Below are 24,336 nucleotides of genomic sequence, written 5' to 3' on the forward strand. Positions count from 1 at the left end.
GCTTCTTTTTTCTGACAAACAATTTTGCAATTCAACATTAATTTGTTAAATATTTCAGTCAACCTGAATCTGTATTTTTCAGCAAAAAAAGTTTTGGAAGAAAACTGTCACACAGCTCTACCCAGGAGTAGGGTTTACTCCCATCAATAAAAGTTACAGAATTGGTTCCTGTGTTCCAATCTTACAAAAATGTACACACATTTAACTTTATGCACCAAGCAGTCCCATTGAAGTTAACAGGATTATTCTCAATTTGTAAAGTAAAAAATGTACCTAACTATTTGCAGCATTTTGGCCTTAGTCAGCAAGATTTTAAGAGTTATTCCTATTGTCTCATAAAGGTTATTAGTTTATGATACACATTTTTCAGTCTATTGTTTACTCTCTAAAATATGGTTTAAACAGAGAAGCAACTGTAAAATACTAATAATAAATGTGAGTGGGATGTCCTATTCCCTGAGTCATGCTAAAAATAAGTAATACTTTAAGGTTTAAAAGGTGAATTATTCCTAATTAGAGCTAAGTAATGTTACTATGTCCTCTGGATCTAGCCTAATTAAAATAGCATTCCAAAGGTCAAAAGCTAACTTGCATTAATAAATCATAAAGGCTCATGATTGCAGCTGGCACATTATTTTAATTACTAATAAAAATTATGCTTTAAATGCTATTTTTCATAATCATATAAAATCTGTTAGGATGCGTAGGGTATGAAATATGATGCTCTGTTTTGAATTCTAAAGGAAATTCAGCATATACTAAGAATTTACAACTCAGACCCACGGTATGTGTCTGATGGCCATCTTAATGCAAAGATAGAAACTTTAGAATTAAACTAATTATTTGCAAGCATGATGTTAACACTGCAATAGCTAAACAATCAGCTTTCTCTGGTCATCCCATTTTAAGTTAGAATTCAAGGCCTAAAGAACAGATTTCAGGATTTTTGAAAAAGAAAATCAAAACTAAAGCGAAAATGTATGAATTTCAGGAATGTAGGAACTGGTTTACAGTTATACTGAATGACCTGCTTTGAGTATACTACCCAGATATATTTAGCGCTACACAGTATTTTCTCTGTTCTGTGCTACTTGATTATTCACAACAATAGAAAACAGCCATGCGAGTATTGGAATATTCATGTTTTCATGCAATGTGATTGGCAGTTCTGTAATTGTGGTTAGCTGCTTTGACCAAGGTTTCTATAGCAACAGCCTTACTGTCAATTCTTACCTGTTTTCTGGTCATCCATTGTACTGAGCTTAGTCTCGTCAGCTACTGTTAAAAGGTAAATGTATAAGGTTAGCCCAGTTAGTGCCCACACCCTACATGCATACAACATTCCAATTTTCTAAATTAGGAGCCATTGGTAACGTCACACTTCATGCAAATAATATGCAACACTGAGCAAATATTCTTGATAAAAACGGCAGCAAACTAGTAACCATCATGCAATTTGTCAGTCACTTCCATATCACAGGCAGGTGCAATGTTATTTACATGTTAGCGCATCACAACTAGCCAAGGCAAGTCAACACCAGCAATCTTACTTTAGAGAAGGTGGTGAAGGAAGGATTTTAGTTAAGATATCCACAAATATTATAAAGCAAAAAGTACTCCTTGCATTTTATTAATGTCAGCATTTAGAATTTTTATTGTATAAACACTGAAAATCTGCTTATTAAGGTTACTAGATTCTGCACTTCAAAACCTGAATCCAATGACACATCAATGGATAGCTTAGTTAGAAATGTTTTATACCTTCTTGTTTCATCACTTAAGAGATTATGTCCGTAAATGGAATATTTAATTCCCTGTTTTGGTTGGTGCTACAGTATACAGTTTCCACCATACATATTACTGTACGGCCTAAACCAGAAGTGGGACTGGGCCACATTCTCTAATATGCTGCTTCATTTGTTTCCCCATTATTTTCAGTAAGACTTATTGTAGACTGCTAGGATAGCAAATAGTCAAGGATACTTATGTTTATTTAAGGTATAGCCTTAAATTGAGAATATGGATCTCTTCCCAATGTCAACTCAATAGAAGTAGTTACTTTTTAAAAAATAGTATTCAGTGGTTTATTTTTAAGTACACATTTTCACCTGCTATGAAATATCTGATAGAGACAAGGTGGTGCAGTAATATCTTTTACTGGACCAACTTCTGTTGGTGAGAGAGAGAGACAAGCTTCAAGTCTGGAAGGAGAGCTCTGTGCAACCTCGAAAGCTTGTCTCTCTCACCAACAGAAGTTGCTCCCAACCTCACCCACCTTGTCTCTCTAATATTGTGGGATGGCTACGGCTACAACAACACTGCATACATATATAAGTATATACTCAGGTATATTCATATACATTTGTATGTTTACAACAAGCAAATTTATAGATATTTACAAACTGTACATACAGGCTGCTTGGCCACTCATGTTTTTATACCACTCCATCACACATACATGTTTAGCTCTGTGTGTCAATCATATATGACAAATGACAAAAATCAATATTTACAACATCAAAAATACATTCAGATAAAGCATTCAAAGAAATATCACTCACTACCTAAATCCATGCTTTTGGATTTTCGTGTTTTAACAAACTCCAACTGACTGGCATCTGAAAATTGCTTTGTGCGTTTTTCTGACATGCTCTGGCGTCCGAAACCCTCTCGCTGGAAGGCAAGCACTGGATCAGCATCTGGACTAAGAGTGCTGTGGGAACGAAAAAAATCATGCAGACATTTATCAAGATCATGCAACCCCCTCATATGCAAAGAAAAGTCTTTATTTGGTACATGATTTCTACCTTCTTTATCTGTTGATAAGGCAGCCAATTTTAAATAAACCACTGATGTAAATGGAGTTGCATCAAGAATGAATCTGGCCTATTGTGTCCACAGCAACAGTGATTTAACAAGCATCAATAATTAAAAGCCTACTAAGCCTTTATGGAAAAAATATGTATATAATCCCTATGCACACCAAAACACATGCAGTAAAAACACACAGAGCTATTAGCATGACAGTGCAGTTTACTTTGACTTTCCATATATATAGGAATACTTTTTTGAGTATTTCTCATTCTTAGTGACACATATGGTTTGTTTTCCAAGTAAGTTTATAGTACAGTAGTAAAGCACAAATGTGTTGTCCTATCTGAAGTCACATGAATTTCTCTGAAACTCTGCAGTTAAAGAATTGGGATGAACCCTTCCACCCCAAAAACAAAACAAACAAATCCAAAATTCTCTTGTGAATTTTTCAGTGTATTTTCTGGATTTAGCCTGTCTAGAAATACTGCCCTATCATTCCCCCCATCTTATTTTATTGAGGGGGAGGGGAAGGATAGCATTGATTAAGTCACTGGTGTCTGGATTCAGTTCCTGGCTTTGCCATGGACTTCCTGTGTGACCTTGGGCAAGTCATTTAGCTCTTTATCAAGAAGGGACTGCAATATGTCCAGGAATGTTTGAGGATAAATGTATTAATGCTTGTAGAATGAGGAGGGAAACTAGAGAAAGAGGGTCAAGATTTGGGGATGGATCAAGTTTGGTTTGGCACTAAGTGGCTCAGGAGGGCCACTTAGTGCCAAACCTTGACTGCTAGCTCTTATACTAAAGAATCAATGTGTAAATCTAAGGCTAAACATTCATATACTGTAGTTATGCATTGATTTACTTTGTAGAATATGAATGAGTTTTGGGATATGTGCATGAGATAAGGACAGGTGAATGACTGACAATGGATGTATGCTCACAAGTGACAGCCATGCAATACTTTTCACTTATACAGGCCCTGATCCTGTCCCACTGAAGGCAATGTCCAATGTCTTTTGATGTTAGTGGTGTTGGCTCAGACCCATAGTATTTTACATCTAACTATTACAGCCATTTCTAAGGTACCTGTCTCTGTAGTACCCAACGCCATGATTTAGCAAAGCATTTAAGCACATACTTAACTTCTTTGTTGAATTAGGGGCTAAGTGCTCTACAAATATTAACAATTTAATTGTCACAATATTCCTGTGAAGTAGGTGTTATCCCCACATTACAGAAGGAGAAAACTGAATTTTTAAAAAATGTATGGCAGTGCAACTGTGAGCTGAATATGGCTCGCATGGGTTTGAGAATATGTTCTCAATTACTTCAATTAAACTTATGATCTGATTATGAGATCATAAATGTCTTTCCAAAGGTCACACAGGAGCTCACAACTAGTATTGGATGAGTTGGTATAATATTAAAGTGAGGAATTCCTTTAGCAACAGCTGTTAATGTGGCTTATGTAAGTTAGAAATGCTCAGTTTCATCTTGCTGAAGAGAATACATTGTGTGCTTCTTTCTTTGCAAGGGCTAAATTTCTAACCCTGTTTGTTTTGGCGGCGTACTCCTTTTTTGGTTTGATCTTCTTCGCATAATTGCTTATTTATCCAAGATATATCATATTTCTTTTAAAGCTGAATATCATGTCCAGGTAAATTCAGGTTTGTGTATGTTTATTCATTTAAAGTCATATCCACAAGCTAAAACTTTATGATTAAATAAACATTTCAAAAGTAGATCAAGGAGTGTGGAGAGTGGTATGTTCTGAACACAGGTGAGGGGCCAGGAATTCCTGAGTTCTGATCCCAGCTCTTAAACTGACTGACTCTGCTTCTGAGTCCATGAGCAAATCATTTAACCTCTCAGTTTCTCTTCAGCTTCCCCATCTGCACCTATCATACTTATCTCTCCCTCTGAGCTATTATGAGGGCCAATTACTTAATATTTGTAAAACATGCTAAAAGTTATAGGTGCTACGTAATTACAGTACAAAGAATTACTTTCTCTCTCATCTAGATGCAAAGTACCACAAGTCTCAATTTAATTGAAATCTAGCTTGCTAGAAATATCAGAATGCCACATTATGCTACCAGTTTTAATGTCCACAATAATAAAGAATTTAAATATATTATTAATGAGGCAATACCTATTTCAATAATTAACAAAGACCAACATCATAGCCATTTGAACACATACACTTTCCAAATGTAACTCAAAAGCACATCTATATGGTAAATATCCATACGTTAAAAAGGCAAGAAGCATAGTTGAGTAACTAACACCCCAAAATAGCTAATTTTAATATTTTTCAGCTATGTTAAAGTCACCTTCTTTCTCACATTACTGCAACTCATCACAATTTACTATGTTCTAGCATACTTAACAAATAAGATTTCTGGAACGACAGCTGATTCTTAAAAGAATGTAACCGTCTACTGACCCTCAGTGTTATTAAAATTCCACTTATTAATCCTGTCTTATTGCCCCTTTGTTTTCATAACATTTTCATCAAGGATTAGGGAGATATTGTCAGGCTGGAAAAGCTTACATTTTCTGCGGTGATTCAGAACAGCTGCCATTCTTGTTTGGATAACCCTTCGTCCATATTCTTAGCTTTACCCTTTGAGCCTTCCAGCAATATCATACAATGCACCTTCATTTTATAAATCTTCCTTCACCCATTAGCAGCAGGAAATTAATGCAACAATCTACTTCTGCTGCTATTTATTTTTTTACAAATAAAAAGCATTATATATGAGTAAGGCCCTAAACTGATCTGCTCTTTTCCCTGCAATTGTATCTAAAGACCTCAACAATTTCTCATAAAGGAAAAGATTTAAAGGTTTTTGTACAAAATGAATTCCACGATATCTAATCTATTTTCTTTGCTGTTATTTTCATTTAAGCTTAAAAAGGTATATGAATAGTAAGTTACACTGCAGCAGTAAATGTAAAGAGCATCTGCAGATTTCAAATGGGCTTTTACTTTATGGTATAGGTTCTCCCCCACCCAACCCCCATTCAGCTGAAAAATTCATTCAGAGATAAGTATTACATGACGTCTTAAGTGCTGTTCAATTTAAAAATCTTAGATTTACAGCTCTAAAACCTTTAACAAAAAAGAGACAGATGGACATTTCAAGGGCCCAAATTACAGGTGAGACTTTTCTACATGAAAAGTTGCAATATTAACAGAAAAGCAAAGTGTAGATTGAAAAAAAGTTATTTTTACTACAATCATTAAAACGCTGTTTAGAATCAGCAAGATCAATCCCTAAACATCAACTCAAACATAATATCAAAACAGAAGTAGCTGACTGGTGCAAATCAGAACCAAAGGGCATTGCCACTGCTATTTTATTAAGATATTGCTGACACATTCATAATAGACCCAGGAGATAGGGCTAGTAAGAAAATTCTAATTCTTCACTCTGCTTGTGTTAATTATCACTACACCCTTAGGAGGTGGTTCCATAGAGACAGTCTTTTATTTTGCTCATTGCAGTACATAATTACTAGACTTGCAAATTAATGCACAGTTCTCTTAGATCTGTACTAACAATATGCAATATTTCTTTTATTAAGAACAATAAACAAGTTAATAATGGGACTAATACATTAGCCATTGGAGCTCAGATGTAAAAATCTACATATAAGATCACAGATTCAACCCAACTGCGAGGTTAGACAGGTAATTTGGTATCAATATTTTAAATTATGGGAAATATTAGTATACTACTTCTGCAGTACTTATAAATCACAAAGCTGAACATCATATTTATCCTAAATATTCAGGAAATCTTAACTTGTTAAATGTTATGTGAGCATTAACATATAACCAGCAGGCCTAAATTAATTTCTAAATAGATTATCTAAAAATATTCATTACCTTAAATACACTAAAAGTTGATGCATGTGTGATAAAAGTCTCCTAAATATATACTGGTACACAAAATAAAATCTTCGGTTTTATTTTGCAGATATCTTATTTATAGAGAGAATTATAAATTAACATTTTCCATTGGAATTTTTTATAAATATGTTTTATAACCTTAAGCTTTTAACAAGGCTGTCCTACAAATGCTTAGATTTTCTGATTAAACGCAAGGCTGGCTCATCTTATAATTTGACTACATAATATTAATTCTGTTAACACAGCTATATACCAGTTTGGTCCTAATAATAGTTGGTAACACTTTTCTAAATGTGTTTTGACACTGCATAAAACTATACTGCTAGAAAGTAAAAGTCCATCAAAATTATCTGCACGGACTCTCTTACTGAAAAAATGGCAATTAAAGGTTTGAAAATGTTGTGGTCTGAATGTTGGGTGACCATATATCCCAATTTTATAGGGACAGTCCTGATATTCGGGGCTTTTTCTTATGTAGGTGCCTATTACCCCTCACTCCTTTTCTTATTTTTCACACTGCTATCTAGTCACCCTATCTGAATGTTAAAAAAAAAAAAGAAGAAGATTAATATTCAGTGTAGCTAACCATTAAACTAAAGAAAAATAAATTATTACAATTGACTATCATTTTCATGCTCTGGACTATGGTCTTACCAGTCTGTAGATTCATTAATTGTGGCTTTAGCCCATGCGCCAACATCTGTGGTTCCAAATCCCACATCATCATGGGAGCTGGAAGATGACTGGTCAGAAAGATGTGGTGGAAGTACTGGCAGTCTATCGTCTTCAATAATAACAGTGTCATCTTGTGGCATGTTCACTGTTGGAGACAGCTGGTATTTACCTGTTCAATATGGGGAGGAGAATGGGGGAAGTAACTGTAGATAAAGACCTGAATATTACATATCATATATTCTCCAAATGATAAAATGTCATGTCAAATCTGTCACATCATTGATAAGACTGATGTAACACAATTAGTAAAATTACATGTGACTTAAGAACATAAGAATGGCAGTACTGTGTCAGACCAAAGGTCCATCTAGCCCAATATCCTGTCTACCGACTGTGGGCAATGGCAGGTGCCCCAGAGGGAGTGAACCTAACAGGTAATGATCTAGTGATCTCTTTCCTGCCATCCATCTCCACCCTCTGACAAACAGAGACACCATTCCGTACCCATCCTGGCTAATAGCCATTAATGGACTTAACCTTCATGAATTTATCCAGTTCTCTTTTAAACCCTGTTATAGTCCTAGCCTTCACAACCTCCTCAGGCAAGGAGTTCCACAAGTTGCCTGTGCGCTGTGTGAAGAAGAACTTCCTTTTGTTTGTTTTAAACCTACTGCCCATTAATTTCATTTGGTGGCCCCTAGTTCTTATATTATGGGAACAAGTAAATAACTTTTCCTTATTTACTTTCTCCACATCACTCATAGTTTTATATACCTCTATCATATCCCCCCTTTAGTCTCCTCTTTTCCAAGCTGAAAAGTCCTAGCCTCTTTAATCTCTCCTCATATGGGACCCATTCCAAACCCCTAATCATTTTAGTTGTCCTTCTCTGAACCTTTTCTAATGCCAGTATATCTTTTTTGAGATGAGGAGATCACACCTGTACGCAGTATTCAAGATGTGGGCGTACCATGGATTTATATAAGGGCAATAAGATATTTTCCGTCTTATTCTCTATCCCCTTTTTAATGATTCCTAACATCCTGTTTGCTTTTTTGACCTCGGCTGCACACTGTGTGGACGTGTGAGAACTATCCACGATGATTCCAAGATCTTTTTCCAGATTAGTTGTAGCTAAATTAGCCCCCATCATATTGTATGTATAGTTGGGGTTATTTTTTCCAATGTGCATTACTTTACATTTATCCACATTAAATTTCATTTGCCATTTTGTTGCCCAATCACTTAGTTTTGTGAGATCTTTTTGAAGTTCTTCACAGTCTGCTTTGATCTTAACTATCTTGAGCAGTTTAGTATCATCTGCAAACGTTGCCACCTCACTTTTTACCCCTTTCTCCAGATTATTTATGAAAAAGTTGAATAGGATTGGTCCTAGACTGACCCTGGGGAAAAACTACATACTTCTTACTACATAGAAGTCTGAAAATATACAATCAAGTACTTGCATCCTACTGAAGGAGAACATTAACTGGCTGAGGTTGCGATCCTCAGAAGGAATAAAGTCAATGGGAACTGAAGGGATTCATCACCTCCCGTGATCCAGCCCTGGGTGATCAAGGCCAACATTTTCCAACTTGGTTTACTAACATTAAGAACTTAAATTCATATTCAGATGCCTGAACAAATGGTTTAATTTTCAGAAGTGTTCAGTACTCGTAGCTAGAGCTGGCTGAAAAATTTGAAATTTGGAAAAAAAAATTATAATAAAAGAGTTAAATGAATGTATGAATGAATGAAGTCACCTATGTAGGTGCCCAGATATAGATTTTAAAACATGAATTTATGCACCAAACTTGGAAAATCTCACCCAAGACCTTAATTCTGTTCCCACTGAAGCCCAGGTGAATTTTGACATTGATGTTAAAGGGATCAAGACAGCACCCTGATGAATCAAAGAGATGACATAAGGGCTTGACATTGCACCTCATATGTGAACCAGCCTCAGTGGGACAACTCCTGCAGGCAAGAGTTGTAGCACTGGACCCTAAGGAGTTTTACAAATTAGTGAAACGTTGTTTCTTCCCAGCTAAAAGCCAAATCGTATTTTTTTGAAGATACCACCACTATCTAAATATACATAGAATTATATTTTCCAGTAATATTTTCTATGGCATTTTGAGTAACACACTTTTCAACCTGTTTAACAAAAAGCAGATGTAACTTTTAAATTTATATAAAAGTCCTACATCACCAGAATAGACTAAACAGATACAAATATGTCACAAAGGGGCTTTTTTATGACAATGTTCAGTAATATCACTATAATTTTAGCCTGAGTCACCATTTCCTGTTTTTCAATACAAATATGCTCAGGGTTAAAGAACAAGTGAAGATATTTAGTAGAACAGTAAAACTGATGCTACAGAAAATGATCAGCCTTAAAACTTTGTCAGTTTAGTCTTAAATATATAAGATTACCGCAATATTTGTAATATAACTGAGATAAACTTACTTATACTTGCTATAAGGAATACCAATCATACTGCAAATATGGAAATAAAATTATTCAGTTATCTAAGGCAACTGGCAAGTTATTAAGAGTGACTCCTGTGTATTTGTTACTCAAATTCTTCCATGCGATATAAGCTTCTTTGTAACTCAACACTACCCCTCTAGACATTGTTGCCTGCTAAAAAATTGCCTTCTAAAAAGTTTGGTTGTTTCCTGGGCATAGGCTTAAATATTTCCAATAAATCACCATGAAACAAAATGGTAAATGTCGCAGGAAACTTTGGTTTGATATAAAATGTAATTAACAAAACTGTCACCCTTATCATGAACAACAAAGAATAAGTTTTATGAAATCAGATGACTTACCATATGGTATGGGTATAGTATATATGTATATGTAATATAGAGACAGAACCCCATGGTGCTGTATAGTAATAATGTACTGTGTTATAAAAAGTACCAAGAGTTGGAAATGTTTTGTTAAAATGAGCCACACATGTGGCCAGATATTAATATTTTGCTCATTGCTTATAATACACATAAGTACAAGTGGAAAAACCTGCATGGAGTTATGGGATCTACAGCAATTCTAATTTTTACCCCTTTTATATAATCATGCTGCTGTACTTTTACTTTAATTATCCCAATACATTGATACAAAAGAACATTAGCTAACCCAACAGGATATTAGCTAATTGAATGTATTTTATATGGTTATTTAAAGAAAATTTTGTGGCTGAATGAGATATTTTCTAAAATAGATGAAAATTATTGGAATACACTGGTACTAAATGGCAAATAACCCATCATTGTCAACGGAAATGAATGTGTTCAGTTTGCATAACAGCTAATTCTTTGCCCAGCAATCACTTCTTTGATGGACAGGTTAATGGTTAGCCTGGTAATGGACTCCTTTTCAAACATATTGCCTACAAGATTGTTAACTCTGTAGTTAACAATGTCTCCAAAGAGTTGATTGTGAGAAAGTAGAACCTTACTGCATTTTATAGATTGAACTTCCAGTTTGAGAGGCTAAAGTAATTCAGTAACATTTTTAACTTTTCCTCTACCATTCTTAATATTTGACAAGAGTGAAGAATTTTATTTTATTTTATTTTTTATTGTATTTTATTGATGTGATTTAAAGGGCCCAGGGCTCTGCTGCGAGCTCCAGCGGTGATTTAAAGAGCCCAAGGCTCCCAGCAGCCGCTATCGCAGCCGGAGCCAGCAATTTAAATGACTGCTTCTTCCAGTTGAGGCGACGCACCTTCCAGTTGAGGCCCTGCCCCCTTGCTCAGGACTCCCGCGTACTGGTAAGTCCTTTAAGTTACTTTCATCTCTGAGGCAGGGGGTCTGCTGCTGTCTGAACTCACAAGACAGCAAGCTGACACACTCCCTGTTACCCTCCCCCTGCCCCCGATTTGAAAAGCACGTTGCAGCCACTTGCACACTGGGATAGCTACCACAATGCACTGCTGTGGCAAAAGCCACTGCAGTTGCAGCTGACAGTGTAAACACATGGCAGTGTTTTCCCTGCTGCGGTCTCTGTGGGTTGGTTTAACTCCCAGCGCTCTACATCTGCAAGTGTAGCCATGCCCTTAGATTGACATTGCCTTTCATCCCAAAGTCATTAGAGAGGCAAGGTTGGTGAGGTAATATTTATTAGACCAACTTCTGCTGGTGAGAGAGCTTCACCCACCTTGCCTCTCTAATAACCTGGGACCAACACAGTTACAACTACACTGCATACAATCTAAGTCATTGTTATTCTAACCAAAACCTTGACAAATAACTTCTGATTAGTCACCTTTAGCATCAAACCTTGCTACGGTCATAAGAAATCAGCAAGCATTCAGGCTGCAACTAAAGCTAGGAGATGCAAGATGACTTTGTACTAAAACATTTCCTCAATAAAAATAATTTACAGTGAAATCAGCTCTAAATTTGTGTATGACAGAAATCAGTTGCATAATGGACAATAAATAGCTACAGTACTTCAGAAAAAAAGTTCTTTAACTTTTAAGCCTGGGCACAAGCAAGTTAGTATAAGACCACATGATTTTATTTTAAATTTCACTTTGGAGGAATTGCAAAAATGTTACCTAGAAACACTTTTGAATCTAGACCAAAAAAGACCAAAACTAGAAATCCAGCAAAGACGACAGGCATAAATCCTTATTGTTAGGCCCAGATGAGAGGCACCTCATGCAGGTGAATCCAAGTTTTCACAGAGGAAGTATGGTAATAGCATGGATAATATATCTCAGTTATCAGGAAGTAAAAAATTCTAGGAAATTTCAAATTATAAATGCTAATAGAACTGCTAGGTCTAATGGATTGTGTGTGTGCTTGTTATGTGGTTTATATTACTAACACTGTGGTCGTTTTGCCTATGCCAAAACAAGCAGGTTTGTGGTTACTGACCACTTCTGTAACAACAGGTAATGCAAACACATTCATGTTGTGCTATTTAGTACACAATGATTCATACAGACACTCATACAACATGAGGCAGAAGATTGCAATACTAGGATTTTATTTGATCAAAGAAGAAAAACTTATCAGAGGGGACTTGACTGAGGCATTCCAAACTTTTCAGATTATAGTCAATCCACAGTGGCCTTCAAACTGGTTTTAAATGTGATGGGCTAATGGAGCTATGCTGATTTACACCAGCAGAGTCTGTCTCAGTTCCAGCAAAACCAGTTTCTAACCACGGTGGGCTAGATCACATTTATATACATTATTCAAACATGGTTTGACCTTCTCTATGGTGTCCAGCTGTGTAACCACGCAGTCCCATTAAGGATGAGGGCTGAGCTAGACAGAATCAGTACTTATGCTTCAGAATGTAAGGGTATGTTTACACTGGAAACGCTATAGTGGCACAGCGGAAGCACTGCAGCTGTGCCACTGTAGCATTTTTAGTGTAGACACTACAGTGACAGAAGGGGTTCTTCTGTCATCGCAGTAACTACATCTCTCCTAGAGGAAATAGCTTGGTCGATGGAAAAATTCCATCTACACTGGGACTTAAGTTGGGTTAGTTACGTCACACAGGGCATAACATTTTTCACAGCCTTGAGAGTTGTAGTTAAGCCAACCTAATTTCATAGTACTAATCATCCCTAAAATGAACATTTGCAAGAGTCTGGATGGATTTTTATCCCCTATATGCACAGCACACACTGCAGAGCTGGCCAGGGGCACAGTAGGTTTTAAGGGCTTTTGTTTGTTTGTTTTTGACTGCTGAGACTTCAGTTACTGGTCACTGTGAAAGAAAGAAACTGTACTTGGTGGATGACTAGTTTTATGTAGCAGGGCAAATCCTATATTCCTTTGATGTCAAATTATAGTGCATCCCTTCACATGCATACCAGATATCCTCTCTCAAGGCCTATTCACCTGTTGCTGCACAGGATGTTTACGTGGTAACTCATTAATGCATATACAAATTTGACATGTAAATCCCCTGCACACTGATAGAAAAAAACAGTAGCTAAGTGCTGTACAAATATTTTAGCTGGAAAACTGAAATAGCAAAATTAGACTAGTGTCACGTTTAAAACTATAGTGCTAACAATTTCAGCCAGATTTTCACTCCTTGAACTTTTAATCAGATCTCAAAATAAAATGTGTCACTTTCTTTAGACGGACGTGAATTTTTGAGACAAAAGTTCCATGGATTTGTGATACTTGGTCACATTATGTTTCTTTTGGATTGTGCAAATGCAATGCCATAGAGCTTAAGAGAACTTTTCAGTTTTAGTTTTGGCTTTGCTACGTGCATTCAGATTACAATATGACTGAACTGATACAAAATCACACAAACCAAAACTGTGGAGTTTCAGAGGTCTAAGAAAGGGTGATTCTTCTACTTCAAAAAGTACAAGGAGAAATGTTTACAAAGCAGTAACTAGCAAAAGGCCACAAATGGAGATTTTCACTTTCTGAAGCTGAATAGCTATCCTAGGGAACTGAAAACTACATTCATTCTTCCTTCATGTCAATTCTATAACAGGATCTCCAATTCTAATGCTGTACATATATGTCAAACATACTAAAAGGCAGTGGATTTAATGGCTATGTTGGAGTTCAGGACTTGCAACTCAAGCTAGAAATAGAAGTATTTTATGTCAGGTGCCATATTAATCAAACATCTCCTTGCGTTTTAAATTTGAAAAACCTTACAAGTTAATCCCATGATTGAGCTGCTCAGTAAGTCCAACCACTCCTGTGGCAAGACAAGTTTTTATGAACTAAATCTGTTAGTAGAAAGCTGAACTGCTGCAGAGCAAGTGCTAATAACCTCATTATCCACTGGGGGCTATGCAGACAGTATGGCACAGAATCCAAACAAAGGATGCATAAAATCACTTACAAGGTTTTAAAACTGGTGCCCTGCAAAACACAAATTCAACTGAAATAAGGAAATACGTTATTACACATACTGGCTTCAGTTTACATTATTTTCTTTTTGAGCATGATTAAAGTGAAGGTGAATCAGTGCTGAAACATAACTATACATTCTTTATAGTAATATTCACTGACATTTTATTTGCATGAAACTTCACCACTCAGACTAAACAGACTAAAATGAAGTGTAGCTTCTCACCTCAGACACTGAAAAACATTTTAAATGTTCCCATTATTTCTTGTGCCACCTGTTATGGGATCTGAAACTTACTTTTTCAATCAATTGATTGACTTCCCCTCTCACATTAAGCTAGCTAGAAGGCTTGTGATGAACAATTCTTTTAAAAAGGCATGCTTTAAATTGGTCATTGCCACTTTCATGTTCCATGCTTCGCACATAAATAATACATTAATCACCCTTCAATGAACCACAGAAAGGACAAAAACAAGATGTGATTAGCAGAGTCTACTTGACTCACCCATTATCCTACTTAGTGCCGCAGTCCTTGTGGGTGATTCGCTGAGACCCTCAATCCCACTGTATAGCGAATGGGAAATTCTACGTTCCCTGTCATCCAGTATAGTGTCTATAGGCAGCTCTGGCCCAGGAGGGCTTCCAGGTGACTCCAACTGCATAGAGAGAGGAAAATCAGCACTGAAGTCCATTTAACAGCATGGGGGAATGATAACAACTTGCCTAAGGCCTGGACCCGGCTGGGCACCAAATGCGCTAGAACTTTTCACCCTGGACCCAAAATAATTTGCAATGACAGCTCTGCTTAATGACCAACTTTCAATGACACTTTACACTGCACCTCCCATGGTGCCTTGTCAGATTTCAACCCTTTCAGTAGAAAAAATGTAGACAAAAAGCATTTTGGTCTACCTTTGCGGCATAATTTCTGAAATATACAGTTTGCATGTTTCAATATTATCTGACAAACAACATGGCCTCTTTCACACATTGATAGGCTGTCAGGACAAGACTTCTTGAAGCAGCAGAGAACTCCATTTGGAATTGGGCCTCTGACCCTTTTTGAAATGGTGAAATTTGCTTCTGTACATAATTATCATGGGATCCCTGTCGTACACATTAGTATTGACATACATGAACACATGCTGTTTATGATAAAGTCTTTGCTCACACTTTTCACCCTTAGGGTAAAGAGATTTCACATGCTCAGCAAATCTGGGAATGTCCCATGTTTTCAGGGCCTTTCGCAGCATCCCTGCCAGTTTCACAACAATCAGCATTTCCAAAACATGACAGGTCCCTTACACAGCCCAGAGTTCTCTGCCCAGCATGATTCCTCAAGACAGTACTCCCTCATATATGAAATACAAGATCTGCTATGTGATGCAGAAGGATATTACTTGGCCATGCAAATACGGTGAGAAAGAACAAACACCATTTCTCTCCCTCACTCCCAGCTGCCCTTCATCAGAACTGTCTGATGTGTGTCTTGAGGGTGCCCCTATATTTTCTCTGGAAGAATCTGGTCACCTCTCTTTTTATATGTGCAGAATAGATTTTCAGAAAGAAGAAAAAATAGGTTTCCCTCAATGTACTATAGAGAATCAGACTTCAGGAAAAGCAGAGCTCTTATATGGTGAAATAAATATAATTTGACATCATCTAAGGCAGCGATACTCAGACTGAGGCTCCCAAGCTGCAAGTGTCTCTTCAATGCATCTCCGGTGGCTCTCTGCAGCACATGATATTAAAGCACTGTGTGGTTTAATTATTAACCAGTCTAAGTTATTAACTAATCAGGATGCTTTTACTATGTTAACCACCAATTGTAGTTGATAAAATAATACTTGGCCAGTCATTTTGCTGTGAGAATAATATGACTGTATAGTACTATAGTAAATGTAACAATGAATTCACACTAATGTGGCTCTTTCGGGTAATGTTGATCACTGATTTGGATCCTGAACTACTGAGGTCTGAGTATCACTGATCTAGGGGTAACAGCATCTCTAACTGTTAGCCATTCTGCTGATAAATTCCAATAAGGGTCTCAGGAGTAATGTGAACATGTGTCCACAAGGGAGCCAGTGGAGACTTCCAACTTGTTTCACTTAGGCCAATAACCACGGACATGAGACTTCATCTCCCATTATCCAATTCCTGAACTGTCCAATACCCCTGCTTATTGAGCTTTGTTGAGGTGCCTGAACCACAGATGTTTGGACCCTTGTTGTTACTGGTAACTGAGTGATGATGGGCGTTTTGGACAAAATGTCAACCCTCGGCTTAGCTATTAAATTAATTTCATTTGTGAACTGAATCCAGATCCCCTGAGGAGAAATTCTGATGAACTAATATAGCACAAATAATTGTGTTGTTTTGTAATCATTTAGGGCATCAAAGGTTAGTATGTTTTGGTCATTTTATCTAAAGTTGTGTTTAGAACTCAACGCACAATATTCTTATATGAATCCTTTAGCATATAAATATCTCATGATCTATCAAAATACACTAGTGCCCAGATCCTGCAAGGTACTGAATTAGGGCTGTCAAGCAATTAAAGAAATAATCTTGATTAATCGTGCAATTAAAAAAAATAATCTCGATTAATCACACTGTTAAATAATAATAGAATACCATTTATTTAAATATTTGTTGATATTTTCTATATTTTCAAATATATTGATTTCAATTACAACAGAATAAAAAGTGAATAGTGCTCACTATATTTTATTACAAATATTTGCACTGTAAAAAACAAAAGAAATAGTATTTTTCAATTCACCTAATACAAGTACTGGAGTGCAATCTCTTTATCATGAAAGTTGAACTTACAAATGCAGAAATATGTACAAAAAACTGCTTTAAAAAAACCCAATGTAAATCTTTAGAGCGTACAAGTCCACTCAGTCCTACTTCTTGTTCAGCCAAACAAGCTTGTTTACATTTGCAGAAGATAATGCTGCCCGCTTCTTGTTTACAATGTCACCTGAAAGTGAGAACAGGCATGCGCATGGCACTGATGTAGCCAGCGTCGCAAGATATTTATGTACCAGATGCGCTAAAAATTCAATGTCCCTTCATGCTTCAACCACCATTCCGAGGACATGCATCCATGCTAATGATGGGTTCTACTTGATAATGATCCAAAGCAATGTGGACTGACGCATGTTCATTTTCATCATCTGAGTCAGATGCCACCTGCAGAAGGTTGATTTTCTTTTTTGGTAGTTTGGGTTCTGTAGTTTCTGCATCACAGTGTTGCTTGTTTAAGACTTTTGAACGTATGCTCCACACCTTATCGCTCTCAGATTCTGGAAGGCACTTCAGATTCTTCAACCTTGCTTTGAGTGCTTTAGCTATTTTAGAAATCACACATTGGTACCTTCATTGCGTTTTGTCAAATCTGCAGTGAAAGTGTTCTTAAAACAAACAACATGTCATCCGAGACTGCTATAACATGAAATATATGGCAGAACGCGGGTAAAACAAAGCAGGAGACATACAATTCTCCCACAACAAGTTTAGTCACAAAGTAATTATTGCATTTTTTTTTTTAAACGAGCATCATCAGCATGGAGCATGTCCTCTGGAATGGTGGCCGAAGCATGAAGGGGCATAAGAATGTTTAGCATATCTGTAAATACCTTGAAATGCCGGCTACAAAAGTGCCATGCGAATGCCTGTTCTCACTTTTAGGTGACATTGTAAATAAGAAGTGGGCAGCATTATCTCCTGTAAATGTAAACAAACTTGTTTGTCTTAGCGATTGGCTGAACAAGAATTAGGACCGAGTGACATTGTAGGCTCTAATGCTTTACACTGTTTTGTTTTTGAGTTCAATTGTGTAACAAAAAAAATCTACATTTGTAAATTGCACTTTCACGATAAAGAGATCCAACTATAGTACTTATATGAGGTGAATTGAAAAATACTATTTCTTTTATTTGTATAGTTCAAATATTTCTAATAAAAAATAATAATATGCAGTGACCTCTGTACACTTTGCATTCTGTGTTGTAATTGAAATCAGTATATTTAATAATGTAGAAAAACATACAAAAATATTTAATAAATTTCCATTGGTATTCTACTATTTAACAGTGCGATTTAAACCACGATGAATCACAATTAATTTTTTTATAATGATTCATTTTTTGAGTTAATCGTGTGAGTTAACTGCCATTAATCGACAGTCCTCTACTGAAAAAAGAAGAACAGGAGTACCTGTGGCACCTTAGAGACTAACAAATTTATTAGAGCATAAGCTTTCGTGGACTACAGCCCACTTCACGAAAGCTTATGCTCTAATAAATTTGTTAGTCTCTAAGGTGCCACAAGTACTCCTGTTCTTCTTTTTGCAGATACAGACTAACACGGCTGTTACTCTGAAACCAGTCCTCTACTGAATACTTCCCAAAAGATTTGGGGCATGCTGCAATCCCTTGGAAGTCACCAAACATTGAGAGTACTCAGCACTTCTAAGGAATGGTCTCTAAAGGAAGAACAGCAGTTTGCAGTTTCACGACTTACAATAATAAGCAGCATTTTTAAAATAGTTCCCCATTATGATTTATACTATTCAAATTTCCAGCATGACAAAGAAATTTATGCTATTAAAGTCTTTAAATAAAATCTGCTTCAAGAGCTACAAAGCACTCAACTACAATCTTCACAAGAGAGGCTTTGAAGTCAATCCAATGGGCTAACATCATATGACATTTGGTCACTGGCTCAATGCTAGGAACACAGACTGGGTGGGCATTTGAGAAATTCACTGCATTCCAAAGATGATGACCACAAAGACCAGAGTCAGAGGTCATACGTCTGTAAAAATTATTATTTCTGTTCTAAACTATCATCTGTTTAATATAAATGAGATATTTAATGAAGTTCCAAATTGTGGACTTATCTTTCTCAGTTTGATAAGCAGTGGAGAGATACTGCATTGAAGGGTCAACACAATTACAATTGGAGACACGTCAAGCTGCAGGAGAATAATAAACTTGCAGTGCAAGTGAATTAGACTCTATAAGGTTTAAATTGTGAAATGAGGATTTGTTTTATTAGTTTCTTTTAAATTGCAGATTACAAGTGACAGCTTTGCTAAAAAGTAAATTAAACAATATTCTAAGCCTCTGATGCAAAGAAATCAAAGGCAAATTTGGGAAGAATAAAAATGTTAAAATTTGAAATACTGTAAAAAATATGTAGAGTATTCAGGAATTTAACTTCCATGCCAATTATATTCAAAGATGAACTAGTCTTTATTTCACTTTGTTTAAAGAAAGTGTGAAAATGAGTCTAAATAGATTAGTACACTCCTGCAATCAAATGATTTATTTTCCCAGAAAGATAGCCCGGTATTACTGAGTTCAAGTAAAAAATGTCTAGCTTTTTACTGAACCATATAATGTGATCATTTTCCATGCGACAACCAAGCTCTAAAGACAACTATCAAACTCCCTTGTGAGACAGTCCCAACAGATTTTTAGAAAGATACAAGAAGAAAGTTTAGAATCATAGAGAAATGCATAGAAATTCACACCAGGTAGGCTGATAAGCTGCAGTGTGCATAAAGAATAAACAACAGGATCATTGTGTTTAGATGGTTGTGCTTTGTAACAGGAACTATGTATTTTACTATTTTCATGGGAAAGACTTTTTTCAGTTTCTAATTAGCATCTCAAAGGAGAGATCTAAATAAAGACATCAACAGTCAGCTACACAAATATTTAACAAAAGATACAATGCCTTTTCTAAACTAACAAAAACTGGATGGGGGGGGGGTATACAAAGGGCTTTTCAATAAATCTTTTGCCTATCCTTGTTTTTTTTCACACAAACTTTCCTGAAACATGTCAAAGTTGGAGTAAATGCTGCTAGCAAGACAAAGCAATGGACAGTAAAAGCAATGGACAGTAAAAGCAACAGTACAGTAAAAATAAAGAGCTGTTGTTCCTGATAGGTGGCTTCATTCCCTCTTAAACTGGTTTCATTGCTATCTTGGCATTATTTAACAGATAAAGGGCAGCTAATGTAAACAAAAACTTAAAAGCTTCCCATTTTCAATAAAGGCATGACTATGAAGACTAGAGTCTCACAAAAATGCTAAAGCAGCAAGGAATCCTGTGGCACCTTATAGACTAACAGACGTATGCATGACGAAGTGGGTATTCACCCACGAAAGCTCATGCTCCAATACGTCTGTTAGTCTATAAGGTGCCACAGGACCCTTTGCTGCTTTTACAGATCCAGTTTAACACGGCTACCCCTTTGATATTCGACAAAAATGCTACTGGCTCCCATTCAAAATTCATTTTGCCTCAATGATTACTGGTAGCAGCAGCATCGCTCCATGGTTCCACCTTTATGCACAAGTACTAAACTATAATGGGCTGCATTAAGCAAATCATCACAGAATCATAAGCAAAATGTTCCACGATGCAGGTTGTGTTCATCTTAAGGGAGTTGGGTTTTGGTTGCTTTTTTAACTATGAATGAGGATCTCCATCATGGCCCTTTATCATTCAGATGAGAACCAGCTGTTTGCTAAAAACTATATGCACTATCTACTCCTTATCTGGATTATAAAAGGACAACTAACTTGGTCCTTGTTACTTAAACAATACCGTCCCATGTGAAGTTATGACCGTAAATATGCAAAAGGTTATCTGCCGCCAAAATATTAATCTGTATAAGCGATCAAATCAAATTTCATATCATGCATCTTTACAAACAGAACAATCATCCAGCTCTCTCTCATTCCCATTCAGAATGTAATTTATCAAAACTCTGATTGACAGGAAAGCATTTGTGGTTTTAGAGGAGCGGCTATAGAAATTTGTTAAATAGAGCACTGCATTCTAACTTTAGAATTAAATTCCTTTCTGCTGCACAAAATTATTCTCCAAGCTTTCTTCTTCCCTTCTCTTCTGCTTTTTGTAGGCCAATGTGTCCAAATTACTCAGACCTCCTTTTCCCAAAACAGTTCCTTTCAAAACACTACTGCCAAAATTAAATGGGTTTTTGATTGTTAACATCTAATTTAGCCTCCGAAACCAGGTACAAACTTGTAAAATTGGAAAACTTAAGTACTGGCCGGTGAGGAGGTTAATTCTGGTTTGTGTGCTATTAATTATTTTGTATTAAAAGTGCTTCTGGTGTCCACAGCACAGTGCCACTGATTCAGTGTACCAAAGAAATAACACATCTCTGCCCAGATCAACTTACTTAATAAAGCCGTGGCCAGCATAACACAAAACCACACATAGAATGATGCAAGTGCATCCAGCTGGATGCTTTGCAGAAAAAGTTGCAACATAGGTTTTGGAGGTTTCTTGGGTGGTTTTTTTTTTTTAAATCAGGGATCAGTTGGAGCTTGGCATGCATTTAGTGATAGTCTGTTTCAGGCATAAGAAAAATGTGCGTGAAGGAGATAAAGGGAGTAGATAGAAGAAAAGGATTGAGCAGAAAGAAGGGAATAGGAGGAGATGTGGGATGGAGTTATGAAGAGATGTGAAGATGAGGATTTGAGGTACATCTTGCCCATAATTTACTTTTCAAAATTTCCAGATATGTTTGGAGCTTGGAGTTTGGATACATGGGCAGATTTTTTACTGGCTTAACTATTTTTAAGAAATTGGCCATTCTACTTGAGATAACTTTTCTGACACAGAATCGATAATTAGTGGCACTATCCACTCCAAGAGAGACTGGAGGTTGGAATATGGATGTACTTTATGTCTCAGTATGGCAACTAGCGTTAAATGCATTCACACATATACAAGCAGGAAGGCTAATTTGTTTGCCCCATTTCCTCCCTCTATAATGCACCCAAATTACCTCAAAGCGATGAGTGGGACAGGTGAGCCAGTTCCGATCACTTTAGTGTTAAAATAGATGAGGGCAGGGGCTTGCTCTCTAGCTCTGAGCTGTGCTCTGTCTGCATTTGGAAGGCAGGAGGAAGAGAGATGAGCAGAGACACAGAAAGGATTTAGGAGCACAGAAATCTACCAAATGTGTTTTCTTTTGGCATGTTTGGAGATAAGTGAGTCTCAAAAATTTCTTGAAAATCCTTAATTGAACAAGTTAATTAGACTATGTAAACTTTTGTCTTATTGCAACATGAGTGACCATGTACTAGTCTCCCTCCTGATAGCAGATATTCACCTGTCCCATACAATGAGTAACTCAGTGCCAGTGTAGGTATCTCATTGCAAGCTGTCCAGGATGGAGGGAGAAGGGGAAATAGAGCTGAGCAAATAATGATTATTCTTATTTTCTGGGTTCAATACATATGCCCGACAGCTGTGCTGATTTGGCGGATGCTGGTGCTTGAGGGTTGTGCACACATTACGGTGATACAGAAGCCAGCTGTCTGTCCAACCAGCATAATAATAATAAAAAACCCTAATGTAAGGAGCCAGGCATTTCTTTTTACATCTTAGGCATCGCAATGATTTAACAGGAAATGCTGGCCCCATGACACAAGGCATCAATGTGCTAAGTGGGCAGAAAGCTGGTTGATAGATCATTAGAAACCTGCTGGCAGGTCCAGAAACCTTTATTAAATATAGCCAATATTAATTTTAAGACCATCCTACTGCAAACTCTACCCAGCTCTGCTACTGATGTTTGACACTGAGTGCATCACTTAACCTTTCTGTGCCTCAGTTTTCCAGTATATTTGGGGGTCAATATACAATACTACTTATACATCGGAGGGCTATTAGCCAGGATGGGAAGGGATGCAAAACCATGCTCTGAAGTATCCCTAGCCTCTGTTGCACAGAAGTTAGGAATGGGTGACAGGGGATGGATCACTTGATGATTACCTGTTCTGTTCATTCCCTCTGACGCACCTGTATTGGTCACTGTTGGAAGACAGCATGCTGTGATAGATGGACCACTGGTCTGACCCACTATGGCTGCTCTTATGTTATGTATCACAGAGTACCCAAAAAATTTAAATTTGATAATATAGATTTTAGCTAAAGATGTAACTTTATTAAGTTTATTTAAAATACCAACAACCAGAAAAACCCAGAATGTTTAAAATATATACTCATCACCTCTGTGCTAGCAACATACATAATACAAATGATCGCCTCGTTAGCATGTTGACTAAGACAAAATGTGATGTTTATGTAGTTTTTACAGCAGTTATTGTAGCTTCAATTGCTTTATAAGCTTAGTGTGGCACTGGAGTTGTATAAAAATAATGTGAATATAACAAATGAAATATTTGAAAAAGCTTTCCAAACCTTTCAAACTACTCAAATTGAAGTAAGCTCAGATTATAGAAATGTAAAGATGCTATTTAATTTAAAAATCTAACTATCTGTCCCTTGTAGAACCATGTCTACTAATCTTACTTCCATTCCATTGAATGGTCAAAAACTTATTTCATTCAGAGGAAACAGGATTAGGCCTTAGACTGAAATTCTGCTCTGAAAAGGGACTCTAAAATGTGCTATTCTACACTTCCACTTTATTCTCTCTATCCTTCTCTCTCCCCAGGCCCCCAACTCCAGATTAAATGGACTAATTTTACAAGTAAAAAGATAACCATTGAAAACAATATTTACAAGGAATTTAAAAAAATTCAATAGGTAAGCTTCATGTACCCCACATCCTTAATATCCAACTGATTCTATCTTATTGCTAACAACAGGCGGGGTTACAAGACAGTATTATGAAAGAACCCACCTTGATTTTCAAATTGCAAAATTTTTTACTGGGCTGGTATCTTAAAAAAAGAAGCTTTTTCTATCAGCTAGCCTGGCAAATACAATCTGTGGACTGAGAGCTAAGCAGGATTCTTACTTCATAGGAATGATCACCACTTTTAATGGTTTTGCAGGCCAAATTGCAGGCAAACCCCTAGGTAATTGCAATAGTAATAAACAATTTTGACGATACACAAGATGAAACATACATAATCTAACTCCCTCCATCTTGTGTTGGCTCTGCAAGACTAACAGGAACATAAACTATTTTTTGTCACCAAAGTTGGCAGATACAACTCTAACAAACACAAGGAATACAACTAGTCAAACAG

The 24,336-nt window shown here is 36.6% G+C and overlaps 1 protein-coding gene across 12 annotated transcripts in view; it reads right to left on the bottom strand.

Annotated features, from left to right (window-relative positions):
• Positions 1-24,336, bottom strand: part of PARD3 (par-3 family cell polarity regulator) — a 664,911-nt gene that overhangs the window by 192,473 nt on the left and 448,102 nt on the right. For 7 of the 12 annotated variants that reach the window (XM_054020949.1, XM_054020947.1, XM_054020944.1 and 4 more), the window contains 4 exons: positions 14,779-14,929; positions 7,391-7,580; positions 2,562-2,713; positions 1,234-1,278 (listed from right to left, as the gene is read on the bottom strand). In XM_054020949.1, the coding sequence (XP_053876924.1) occupies positions 1,234-1,278; positions 2,562-2,713; positions 7,391-7,580; positions 14,779-14,929 (538 nt within the window). The remainder of the gene's footprint in view (positions 1-1,233; positions 1,279-2,561; positions 2,714-7,390; positions 7,581-14,778; positions 14,930-24,336) is intronic. The other 5 variants (XM_054020950.1, XM_054020946.1, XM_054020941.1 and 2 more) reach the window with 2 other exon arrangements.

Source organism: Malaclemys terrapin, chromosome 2 (genome assembly GCF_027887155.1).
Source record: "Malaclemys terrapin pileata isolate rMalTer1 chromosome 2, rMalTer1.hap1, whole genome shotgun sequence".
NCBI lineage: Eukaryota > Metazoa > Chordata > Testudines > Emydidae > Malaclemys > Malaclemys terrapin.